Genomic DNA, 13072 nt, shown 5'->3' on the forward strand with positions numbered 1-13072 from the left:
AGAAAACAAAAAATGGGCTAAGTAGATATTCTTCATTGAAACCTTTATATATATATATATATATATATATATATATATATATATATATATATATATATATATATATATATATATATATATATATATGAGGCGCGCGGCGCAACAACGACGTAACCGTGAAATTTGAGATTTCGTGTTTTTGCCTGCTCCGTGTGGTAGAAGGGTGTAAAAGTCTCGTGGTGATGTCGGCCAAGTCATATTCGACCATCTAAGCACCTGTACTAAGGTGCTACGGTGCTAAGGTGCTATTGTACTATGCAATCAGTGTTTAACTTTGAGCGCGTTTTTCTCGAAACTTCCATTTCTCGGTTACGTCGTTGTTGCGCCGCGTGCCTCATATATATATATATATATATATATATATATATATATATATATATATATATATATATATATATATATATATATATATGAACCTCTTCGATCAACATTAAATAAAAGCAAAGTTTAATAATATGTTGCATGTACTATGGCCCAAAAAATATTCACAAAATACGAATTTGAAAAATGTGAATCTATTTCTATTTGATAAGTGTTTTTTATAGGGTAGCAACCAACTGCTTAACAAAGGGTGGCTGGAAAATGTAAGGCACAATCGTGCACATAGCAAGCCCATATAACAGGAACTTATAATGGAGCACATTATTTGTGAGAGAATGAGTGATAACTGCACCTCTTATCTACCAAATGGATTTGAAACAACAATATGAGTAGACTACACAGCTGTGACACCCTCTCATCAGAGATAATATCCAAAAGTGGGAAGGGGGCCTGAAGCCTGAAGTAACAAGCACCTTTCTGAGGTTCAGCAAGTCCTGCATATTCATAAGAAAAAATCTGTAAATACTTATTTGATATAAAAATGAGATAGATGAAAGAATCTTATCACATACAGAAACAGACCCTACAGGCCACAAAAGCAGTCTTGCAAAGTACTCCAGGCTTTAAGAAGATATATCTCTTTTTTTTTACCTTTAATTTCTATCTCCTCCACCATTTATGCATAAATTTTAATGAAACAAAGACTCAGTAACAAGGATAATGAGTATTTTAATATAACAATGCCATATTTTAAAATTTTGAGATATAAAAACTTGTAAAAGTATTTCCTAATTTTTTTGCAACAAGTTTTATATCATGATAAATAAATATTCACAAAAATTAAACCTGATATAAAGAGAATTGCATTGTTACACAAAACACCACCTACCTTGCATATGAAGCACATGACTGTATAATAAAAACTGTAGGAGGGAGGAAGGGAAGCGAGTCTTGCAAAAGTGGGGGCAGGTAGGGGAACTTTTACACCACAGAATTTATCTACATAGTGGTCTAGATTTCTCTTTTTTTTTTTCCATCTCAACACAATCAATAATATTTCTCTTTTTTTTTTCATCTCAACACAATCAATAATAATGATTTTTCAGTTTCAAAATGGATGCTCTCCGTAAATACATGACACCAAGAAACAGCACAAGACTGCATATAGTATAGTACATACAAGACACCAATCCTCACTTCTGGAAGATAAAATGAAAAAAATACGATTCCATATAGACCAAACTTGCCAACCTTTCCCCTGTACTATACCATATTTCTTTCCTTTTCTTCTGTAACATGAACTTACCTAAATGCAGAGCACAGGCCCTGAGCTATACTCATGTAGTCCTATTCTGCATAAATATTTTTCCACTTTTTTAAGCTATTGTATACTTATTTCCATTACCTAATCTAATTTATTTCGGGTATTTATATCTCATTATGAAGGGCACATATAAATCAGTGTATACTGGTGAGCCTTGCTGTAGAAGTATGTGGCTTGCTGTGCTATGTCTAAGGTCCTGGGTGAGTAGGGTGGTCCATGAAACTGTCCCTTTTCACCAGGGATCAACAGGGTTAAGAGTGTGAATGATGTGTGTGTGTGAGTGTTTGATGCTCTGTCTGGGCCACCCTGTGTGAGATTGCTGGCCTGGTATATAGATTGATAACTGTAAAGCTTATATCTATCTAGTAGTTAATCAAATAAGCATACATTACAAAGACCACTCAACTTACTTAGCTGTCACTAGAAGACCATCTTCATGAAGCAGGTCCAGCAACATCTGGTTCTCGTACTCCAGCATTGTTTCAGATTGAAGCTGAAACATAAAATACATCTGGTGAAAATAAAAATTTCCATTTATTTTAGCTATGACTTGTAAAAGTGTTTGTAAAAAGACATGTTCCAAGATTTCCCACATCATTCACCATGAATGGTACTCTTTCCTTGGTATAACAACAGCAGAACTACTTTTAATACCAGGATTCAAATGACTACCTTTCTAACAGTCCCTCTATATGTCTATGACACCCTCAATAAGGACTAAAACAGAATTATTCAATGTGGCATGCTCTTACACTCCTACACTGCTTTATATGAGGGACCTCGAGCCAACATCTCAGCTGAAATTAATATTATTATTACACTGTATCACTTCACAAACTTTCTACCTAGTTGCTAGTACAGGTTTTATCATGGCCACTTTACTGGTGACCTTCTGGCTTTCTTTACCAAGTCTTATACATCCACTTTTAGGGATTTTGGTGAAATTTTCTCTGTTCCCCTAGACATATCAAAAGCATTTGATAGTCTGGCACAAAGCCCTGATCTCCAAACTATCCCCTCATGTCTTCTATCCTTCTTTCTGTAACTTCACCTCAGCAAGTTTCCTTTCAGACTGTTCTGTTGTTGTGGTAGACAGTCACTGTTCTTCTCTCAAGTGGACAAAAATGGACATCATGGATAACTGCTCCTGAACATCTTTTCCTGCAGAATGATTGACCCTGGTCACTGCCTCCTGGATAACTGCTCCTGTAGGATGATTGTTCCCATCCCCTGGATGTCCTCACAACTGTCAGATGCATCAGTGACTAAACATGTACGAGTATAGTATGTAGAATTTATGATGCTAATACAGCAAAAGAAATCTTTAACTATCAACACCCTACCATCTTGCTGACAAACCTAAGTATAAGTACATATTTCCATAATACTTGAACTTGTACATGTTCTCAGACTTTAAAAAATTTGTCAATTTTATGAGTACTTTAGAGTGCAATCATAAAAATTCAAAGGCTTGGGTCTGAGTACATGTACTGAGTACATGTACTCATACTCGTGTACACAATATCATGTATTTATCTTGCAATCAGGTTTAGTATTTCTGTAGTACTTGCACTTGTACTCAGACTCAAAGTACTCAACAATTTTATGACTACCATATTTGATGGCTTATAAAATGTGCCTTTTTCTCAAAAAAAAATCTCAGAAAATTAGCCTGCATCTTATAGGCCAAGGTTCAGCTTTGGAGCAGTGGCTAGTGGTAAGTCTATGGCAACAGTGGCCCTTAAATCAAACCCCAAACATCTTCACACTTGTAAACAAAGTGATGATCATTTCTACACCACAAAAATAACTTTTTTGCAAGGTAATAATATATAACAGGTCGTACTTACCGGTAATTCACATAAAATAACACCAGCTAGGAAGAAAAACACCAGTCAAGAAGAAATTAAGTGACAATGCTTACATTGCATGTGCTAAAACAAACTAGCAGTTAGTTACACACCAAACCTGGCAACAAGTGCAAGATTCACTGCATTCCTTAGTGTGATGCCATTATTCCTTGAGGTAAAACATGAATAGAATAAATTTATTTTCATGGATTTTAATTTGAACTGAAAAACTACAATTATACTAAATTTCATGATGAATAGAACAAATTTATTTTGTTTTAGAAATTTATTGAATATTTCAAATAAAAATACATTGTAGAGAATATGGTAAATCCATTTTCACACATCCTTATGCTCTGAAAATGTATCAAAATATTACAACTAGAATAACATGTAGAATGATGATAAAAAAAATATAATGTACAAACTTTATTACCCCTCTGGCCTCTGACAATGTCACTGCCTATGCCATATTTGTTTATATCTCCAGGTTTAAAGACCAGTGTTGGTAGGTCCCAGCAAATATCAAAGTTTTTAAATGTAAAATATTGGAATCTAAATAAGAACATAAGAACACAACATAAGAATATAAGAAATAAGGGAAGCTGCAAGAAGCCATCAGGCTTACACATGGCAGTCCCTGTACAAAACATACCCACCTATTTCCACCTATCATCCCCATCCATAAACCTGTCTAATCTTCTCTTAAAGCTCCCTAATGTCCTGGCACTAACATGATTATTGAGTCCGTTCCACTCATCTACCACTCTATTTGAGAACCAATTTCTTCCTATCTCTTTCCTAAACCTAAATTTTTCAAGCTTGAACCCATTATTTCTTGTTCTATCCTGGTTGCTGATCCTAAGAATTTTGCTTATATCCCCCTTGTTATACCCCTTACACCACTTAAAGACTTCTATCAGGTCCCCTCTTAACCTACATCTCTCCAAAGAATGTAAATTTAACTGCTTCAATCTCGCCTCATAAGGAATGCTCCTCTTCCCCTGTATCCTTTTAGTCATTCTCCTCTGTACTGATTCTAATAGACCTATATCTTTCCTGTAATATAGGAACACCCACCCCGCTGTTTAGGGGTTAATGTATCTTATTTCTTAGTATATGAAAATTTCAGATGTCAGCTGTGAGAAATAGCGTGTGTCTGCCATGGTGCATACTGGTTAAGTTAGGTAATGTTAGGATAGATTATGTTAGGTAATGCTAGGTTAGGTAATCTTAGGTTAGGTTAGATTAGTGTCCTTAAGGGAGGTCCAGGGGGGCGAAGCCCCACAGTTAGGTTAGGTAAGGTAATGCTAGGTTAGGTTAGTATCCTTAAGGGGGTGAAGCCTCCCTCTCCCAAACCCAATTTCCCACAAGTCCCCCAAGCTTGTTGGGAGAAAGGGGGGGGTTATGTAAGGCGTTATTGTAAATTTTTACCCAACATACTAAATTAGTTATAATACTGACAACAATTTTTCAAGTTTAGTTAGGTTAGGTTAGGCCAAGTTGGTCTGGTTTGGTTAGGTCGTTAAAATTAATTGCAAAGACCTAAAACTACCAGAAAAAATGCTTCGTCCCGAATAAAGACTGATGGAAGAGTAAAATTTTACCATGTAACCTCACCTAATTGGTAATGTTGCTTCAAAATAACGAGGAAATGGTTGCTCCCTGACTTACTGCTGGTGGTGAGAGCCACTATGCAGGCGGTGGTTTCTATTCAAATGTTCTCTTCTTGCTTGTTCAAATGCTTGGCCTCCACTAACACATCTTCTGAGTGACCAGGCTTGTCACTACACCTTACCATACTTGTGTATTGTCACCGTCACCCACAACACTGCCATACTCCTGTCAGAGTTGAACAGACCGCGTCCTACTGCACCTCTCTCTTTTCTGCAGTTTTTTTTTTTTTTTTTTAACTGACGAGTTTGATCTTGATCTTGATGCTAAAGATCTTGATCTTGATCTTGATGGTACAGGCTCAGGATCACTCCTAAGCCAGGCCTTTGGATCGACAACTCCTGTAGAAAGAGGAAAAAAAAGAGAAACGAACAGCATCCTCTACACTAATTGTTCCTACATCTGGCACGCCATATTCTATTCTTTCCAGAAACTCTTTCACCGCCTCAATCATCCTTTCATTCGCCTCTCTACACAGTCCCAGCAACAACACCATCCACTCCTTTCCTGTCTTCTCCACTCTTTCATTCCTATCCTGCCCTAACTCACTCAGTATCACTTACATCATCTCATTCCTGTCTCTGGCATACTTCACACACTCCAGCACCACATGTTCCACCGTCTCATCCTCTCCCATGTCACACATCTGGCACACTTTGCTGGGGGACTCAGACCACCTGTAACTCCTTGCATTCACATCCATACACTGTATCCTCGCTCGGAAGAGAAGATTACCGCCCAGGCTTCCATCATACCACCTTTCATACCTCGGGGCCCCTTTCTCCTTGTACCATTCCAGGGTCTTCTTTCTTTCCATCTCATTCTTCCATTCATTCAGTCCCACACATTTCACTTCTTTATCTATCTCATTCTTCCATTTTCTCACATCCCATTCAGCTCCCACTCTGCCTCCTCTTGTTACCACCCATTCACTCTTATTTTGATTCCTCCCAGCCATTCTTATCGCCCTCACAACTTGTAATCCCTTCCTGTCTGTCATTCTCATGCACCTTTTCCTCCATTTGCTTCCACTTTCATTTCACAGGTACACCTTCCTTGCTATTCTTGCATCATCCATTCTCTCAAGCATAATCTTGTATCTGAGTCTTTCCCTAAAGGTGCTCCATCCCATATCACCTCTCAAGGCTTCAACTACTGTACACCTCAGTGCATTCAGTGCCATCCTTGCTACTCTACTCTGGCCCACTTCTAACTTATCAATTTCACTTTCATTCCATGCAATCACATCCATACCATACATTATACTTGGCACAGCCACACTCTTCCACACTTCTCTCAACACATCATACTTGCTCTCATCCTTGCCGCGCTTCCCAGTCGACCTACCCACTGGTTTACCATACTTATCTTTTCATTCTTTGCCTTTGCACACCCACTAGACTCATCCACATCCCTAAGTACTTGTATTCTTGCACCTGTTTCAACTCATTTTCTCCAAGTCTCCATACCACAAAGGTGGCTCGAGATTATTCCTGAGCCAGGCCTTTGTATCAGCAACTCCTGTTGAAAAAAAAAAAATCGCAAACAGAAAACAGACACCATGTTTCACACCACTAACTCCTACATTTTCTTCACGAATTCCTTCACAGCCTCAATCATCTCTTCATTCGTCTCTCTACGCAGCAACACCATCCATTCCCTTCCTGTCTTCACTCTGATGTTCCCGAATTTCCTCAGCACCACTTGCATCATCTCATCCCTGTCTCTGGCATACTTCACACACACGATAGAGTGTTCGCTCCCCGACTCGCCACTATGTGATTACACCACGGTAGTGGACTCTGCCGAGAGAGACTTGTTTTCTGTGACAATGAGGAGTTTATCGGTCTGTAAGCCTGTTGTACTGTGCCCTGTTATTTATTGTAAACAGAGGAGTGTTTCGTTATCCCCTCTCGGCCTTATGAGAGTAGTTTGCGTCCCGCCTCGCTCCCCCACTTGACAACGGACCCGTGGATCCTTGTTGGTCGCCCCTGGCTGTGGTGAATCTCGGGGGTGTTTATAACAGCTGGTGTCAGGAGTTGGGATATGTGACACTGCAGTGAGCTGTGCAGTGAGTGCTTTGTCTAGTGAAATGTCAGGCGGGCGCGATGGCTCACTTATGGGGCGAAGGCGCCGAGAAGGCAAGTGAGGGCAGTGACCAGCAGTGGCGAGGTGACTTGATGAAATGATTGCTGCAATAGCACTGAGTGTTAACATACAGCCGCAGAAAATGGATAAACAAGCGCAGAAATGGATGAACAGGCACAGAATGTAACAGAGAAACTGGACGGGCTGCAGGAAGAACTGCGAACTGTGATGAGGAGGCGATGCAATTCACAACCCAACAATGTGAACGGCTCCGGGATGACCTGATGCAGCGGCTGATTGTAGTAAAGATTGAGAGAGAGGAGCGTGCAGAAGCCGGCGATGGGAGGGTGGAGGAGCTGAGGTTGGAAGTGACAAGACTGCAGCTTTGTTACCTCAACGTGAATGACATGTTCTCTCGTTTTTATAATATCCTGTTATCTTTAATCGATAAATTTGTCCCCTGCATTGAAACAGAAGCAAATAAAAAATCCTCCAAATGGAATGCTCCACCCCCATGGTCACTGAGGAGGAGGCGAGAGTTATTATGGACACAATACAAGTTAAGCCACTCTCGATTAGGAAGAAACTATCATGAGGTTGCTGCTGCATTGAAATTCTATCTAGATAATAATTATCATTTTAGAAATTTTGTCACCAAGAAACAGGCAGATTATGAAGCTTCCCTAGTTGATAGTCTCTCACACAACTCAAAAAAATTCCATTCATATATACTCCATAAAAAGGTAGGTAAACCAAGAGTGGATCCACTTAAGTCAGGTAATGGAAGTGTTGTTAAGGATGCTGAGGGCAGGGCTAATATTTTTGCAGCAGCATTTTCTGCTGTATATGTTCGAGAGGTTCCTGATCATCCTGAGCCGCACCATATTTTTGATGGGAATATTGGACATATTGACATCTCTGTGGATTCAGTTAAAGCTGCACTCTCTGTTCTTTATGTATCATCTTCAATGGGACCAGATGAGATTCACCCATGCTTATTGAAATAATGTATGGATGAAATTACATATCCTTTATTTATCCCTTACTTTCAAAGCTTCTTGTAACTCCGCCTCCTTGCCTTCCATATGGAAGAGGTTCTTGATTGTTCCAATTTATAAAAAAGGGATTAGGCACGACCCTTTAAATCTTTGAAATCAGTCTGTGGAAAGTAACTTGAACGTATTTTGTGCAGAATTACTTATGATTATACCATCAGTAATGACTTAATATATAATGACCAGTTTAGCTTTCGTCCAGGAAGACCAACTCTTATTAACGTACAACGATATCTTTTATGTACTAGATCAAGTTGGCAATGTTGATCTAATTCTTAACATTTCAAAGGCTTTTGACACGGTATGCCACAGCATTTTATTAGACAAACTTAGTAATCTGGGTACCACGGGCAACCTTCTGGGTTGGATAAGAGAATTTTTGACCAACAGAGTGATGAATGTGCTAGTGGATCATAAACTGAGTCACACTTGTGATGAAGTGAGTGGGATGCAACAGGACTATGTTCTTGGCCAATTTTTTTTTTTTCTTTTATGCATTAATTTTCTCACTAATAATATTAAATCAAGTACAATTTTTTTTTGTTGATGACCTCAAATTATATATCATAGTTAAGACAAACCCTCCACATTCTCTTGTGCAAGATATGGCCTCATGTCAAACAGATATTACTCTTCTTCATAAAGTGGCATCCTCTTGGGGATTGTCCATGAATACCAAGAAATGTGTAGTATTACGATTCAGTAGACGGCCTGTTGATTGGTCAACTTTCCCAGTCTCTGGCTTATACTATATGAATGACACCCTAATTCCAGTTAAGAATTCAGCAATTGACCTTGGTGTAACTACTGTATAGACCCATCTTTTAAATTTCATCAGCATGTAGCTAATATTGTTCAGAAAGCAGGTGACATGGCTCGAAACTTACTTAAATCTACTATTAATCGAGAGGCATCTTTTCTTAATCTCCTGTTTATAGAGCACACTTACTGCTCCTACTAGAATACTGCTCATCTCTGTGGAATTTGGGATATATTACAGATCAAAGGCTGCTGGAGTCTGTTCAGAGACGATGAACAAAGAACATTCAAGGCATGGAACATCTGGATTATTTCCAAAGATTTAAAGCTTTGCATTTATACTCGGTTCACGGTCAAATGTTGCGCCATGACATGGTAAAGTATTGGCAAATATTTCTCGGTCATTGCGCTGTTGCTCCCGAAGACATGTTCTGTAACCCAACATTAGATACCACAAGAGGTCATCAGTACAAGATTGCTCAAGTGAGAACACAATTAGATATATGCAAATGGTTCTTCAGTGTCAAAGGATTTACACTTTGGAACTCTCTTCCAGAGAACGTTGTTTCAGGCAAAACTGGTCAAGGATTCTACTTATGTGTTCTTTGGTGTGAGTTGAGTGCCAATAAAGACCGCTTGTCGGGCAGCCTTTCTTTCCCCTCACCTTTACAACTTACAACACCCAAACAGGCCGAGGAGGGTTACAATGAATCTTTCTTGGTCTGGCTGGTGACAAGGAAAGGAGGACACTATAGCTAGCCTAAATGGGAGAGGGAAACCGGTACTATATGCTTATCAGGACTGACCTCTGGCTACGTGATGCGAAGAGGGGTGGGAGCGAAAGACGCGGACTCTGCTGCGCAACCCAAAAATTGTCACATGGTGGGTAGGGGCATGTGTTTCCCGGAAGGCAGGGGTCAAGCGGCCATTTCCTTAAAGGGGCCGTACGGTGCTGGTTAACTGAGGGGTATAGATACGTGTGGCCCTCTAGGCATCAAGATTCTCTACCGCGGCACCGCGTGTGCTTTTGACTTTCCTGCCAACAGAAAAAGGTTGTCACTCTACCATAACCAGCGCGTCATTTCGTAGGTCATCCACAACCCCACTCCCTCTTCAGAAGCTCACCATGAACTGCAAGGGTGGGTTGATGAATAGGACGTCCATGTGGGCATCTAATCAGAGTGGGCGACACGGATCTGCTTCCTGTGATGGCTAGGCAGATAAAGGCCGGATTGTATGAGGAAGCCATGGCATCACTTCCCCGCTCTTCTTCTTGTGGCTATTACATGGCGTTTTTCGTTTATTCTTTGTCTCCCTCCATCGTTCTTCGCTGCTCTATTTGTTTTCCATTTCTTTCACGACCGTAGCTATTCTTAGCAGTACTCGGCCCGATGGAAGTGGTAAGGGGCACTTGCCAACACCCACACACAGGAGCGGTGAAAAATCTCTAGCCTTGGGTGATGTGTATCACTGCGGAACGATGGGATGGTGACGGGTACACTGGTCAGAACACTTGTTAGTTGAGCAAGGAGAGGTTCACGGTGATCCTAATTCCATCTGCCTGCTTGAGAACGGTGACTCGTATTAGGAGGCACCACTCTGAAGCTTCATCATCCACTGAATCAATGATGCCATGGTGCACCATTTTGTCAAACATGACCTTGGCGTCGGTCTGCCATTCTGGAGAAACGGAGTTAGATGTGTGAGTGTGTATGGAGTTTGGTGTCAGAACGGAGATGAACTTTTTCATCTGGTAACGAGCGTGGCACTATAATTAAACTCCCCGCTGTCCACAACAAATATGGGAATTCGTTGAGAAGCTCCTTGCATGCTTCATCTTTCCTGCGGCTTGGATGACTGAGAGGGAGTAGCGCTGCACAACACGTATCTGCCGTGAGTAATCCTCAGATATAAATTTCAAGGTGCAGGCATCATACCATGAAAGGAGAGAGTCATCCATGTCACAGATCACTTCAATGGTGGTTTCAACAGTGGCTTCTCCCAACGTCAGAATAATCTTGAACTACCCGATGGAACTCATTTGGCACTTTTTAGCAGCAAACACTCTCTTGACAGTGCTCCCTGTTTCGTTATCATCCACTGATAGGATCACCAAAAAGAGCAGATTTACTGTTAGGTCACTGTGCACTCTCCTACTCACTGTGCCATGTCTAGAGTTTTCGTGGACAGTGCTGTTCATGTGCATAGTTTACTTGGCAAAAGAATGCGCAACAGTGAATACCATATGTATGTATAGTACAAACAGGTAGGTATGTGGAGCTCAAGCAAAGGCGAGGAACTAACTCGCCATGGACTGGAAAGTCCGACGTCGACTCGCCCAGGTAGTATGGAGTTGTTGCTCGAGATCTTAGTAAGTATGGTGGCAGTCAAGAGCAGTTAATGAGCCATCGCAGTCCTTACAACACACACACACACACACACACTTAAAAAACTGAACTTTTAGATGCACATATTCTACAAAGAATTAAAAAAAAAAAAAAAACAGAAACAAAGTAAATAAAAGGTCAATATACGTACCAGGAAAAAGAATTAACAAGATAAATATAGCAGAAAAACAAAAACAAGAAATGATAATGGAAGAATACATAGGAGAAACATCAGAAGGAAACAGAGCGAAAAGGAAGGAAACAGAAGGAAAAAATGCAAATGAAAAAGCTACAATAAAGTAAGAATACGAGGGAAGGCAATAGTCAGGGATAACCAGGGAATTAAGGAGTTCCGCTGTTTAAAATTACCACAAAGGCGGATTGGTAACCTAATTCTTAGTTCTTTCTTGTCTGTGTGAAAGACTTTTTGATGTTATTCTGAGCCATGAAGCTATTCAGTAATGCCCTATGTATTTTCCTTTCCATTACCATATATATATTTTTTCTAGTAGGATCCAATATTTATTTTTTTTGTTTTGTTCGTAGGAATGAAATACACAAAAGGGAATTTTTCTAGCCTCCTTCATTTTAGTTGTCTCTTACGACAATACTGTATTCTTAGCCTCTGTCACACTCTTCTGCATCCCAGCAGCTCAAGCATAGCACAGCTGGCCACATTTGCGTAGTTCCATAACAAGACCCCACAGCATCTACTGGCCTTCCTGTGTGTGTGTGTGTGGGGGGGGGGGGCGCTTTGTCTGAGACACCTAGTGCGTGATTGCCAGCTCTAGGATATAGATACATGTAGGATCGTAGATAAATAGATGGCATCTAAATATTGTTTCTTCCTATACATAGGATAATGTAATTTATCCACAATGTCATAGCTAGTTCATTGCTTTTATTTTTCGTACAAATATCAATTTTTATATTTATATTTATCATTCATCATACTACGTAGTTTTGCTAGTTTTGTTTCATTTGACGTTGTAGTTGTTGTTGTTGTTGTTGCTGCTGCTGCTGCTGCTGCTACTCTTGCTGTTGTTGTTGTTGTTGTTGTTGTTGTTGTTGTAGCAGCAGCAGTAGTCGTAGTCGTAGTAGTAGTAGTAGTAGTAGTAGTAGTAGTAGTAGTAGTAGTAGCAGTAGTAGTAATAGTAGTAGCAACAACGGCAGTATTAGTAATAAATGCAGTATACTTTGTCTCACATAACGAAGGATGCTCTTCCTGCGGGGGTGAGAAGGGCATAGCTACACAGTAAGTAGATAACACAATGACTGGTGATTGGTTGAAGGTGGTTACCGAATGGTTGACAGAATCCAAGAGGTGCTAGTCAGAAGGCAGTGGGAAATGGGTAATTTGACAACAAACACTATTTCACTTATTCCCTTAAATACAGTCGTAAGTTTCACGTGAAGCATCACAATAAATTTACCAACACTGGATACGAAAATCAGCAGGGATATTATGATATAAAAGGCAATAGGAAGTGATGAAATACACTTCAAGAGAAATAGGTGAGTGAGGAGGTCAGAGAGAGAGAGAGCTCACTGCGCTGTACTTGGACCTGGTGTAGT

General features: G+C 40.0%; 1 protein-coding gene across 5 annotated transcripts in view; it reads right to left on the reverse strand.

The window, feature by feature from the left end:
• The window catches only part of LOC135110851 (DNA repair endonuclease XPF-like), a 178520-nt gene extending 173075 nt beyond the window's left edge, over nucleotides 1-5445 (reverse strand). Inside the window, exons 1-3 of one of the 5 annotated variants that reach the window (XM_064023456.1) lie at nucleotides 5209-5444; nucleotides 2736-2845; nucleotides 2095-2177 (exon numbers count right to left, since the gene is read on the reverse strand). In XM_064023456.1, the coding sequence (XP_063879526.1) occupies nucleotides 2095-2162 (68 nt within the window). In that variant the 5' untranslated portion in view covers nucleotides 2163-2177; nucleotides 2736-2845; nucleotides 5209-5444. Of the gene's footprint in view, nucleotides 1-2094; nucleotides 2178-2735; nucleotides 2931-5154 lie in introns of all 5 variants that reach the window. The other 4 variants (XM_064023455.1, XM_064023457.1, XM_064023453.1 and 1 more) reach the window with 4 other exon arrangements.
• Between the last annotated feature and the right edge of the window lie 7627 nt (nucleotides 5446-13072).

The sequence above is a fragment of the Scylla paramamosain genome, chromosome 21 (genome assembly GCF_035594125.1).
Source record: "Scylla paramamosain isolate STU-SP2022 chromosome 21, ASM3559412v1, whole genome shotgun sequence".
In the NCBI taxonomy this organism is placed as follows: Eukaryota; Metazoa; Arthropoda; class Malacostraca; order Decapoda; family Portunidae; genus Scylla; species Scylla paramamosain.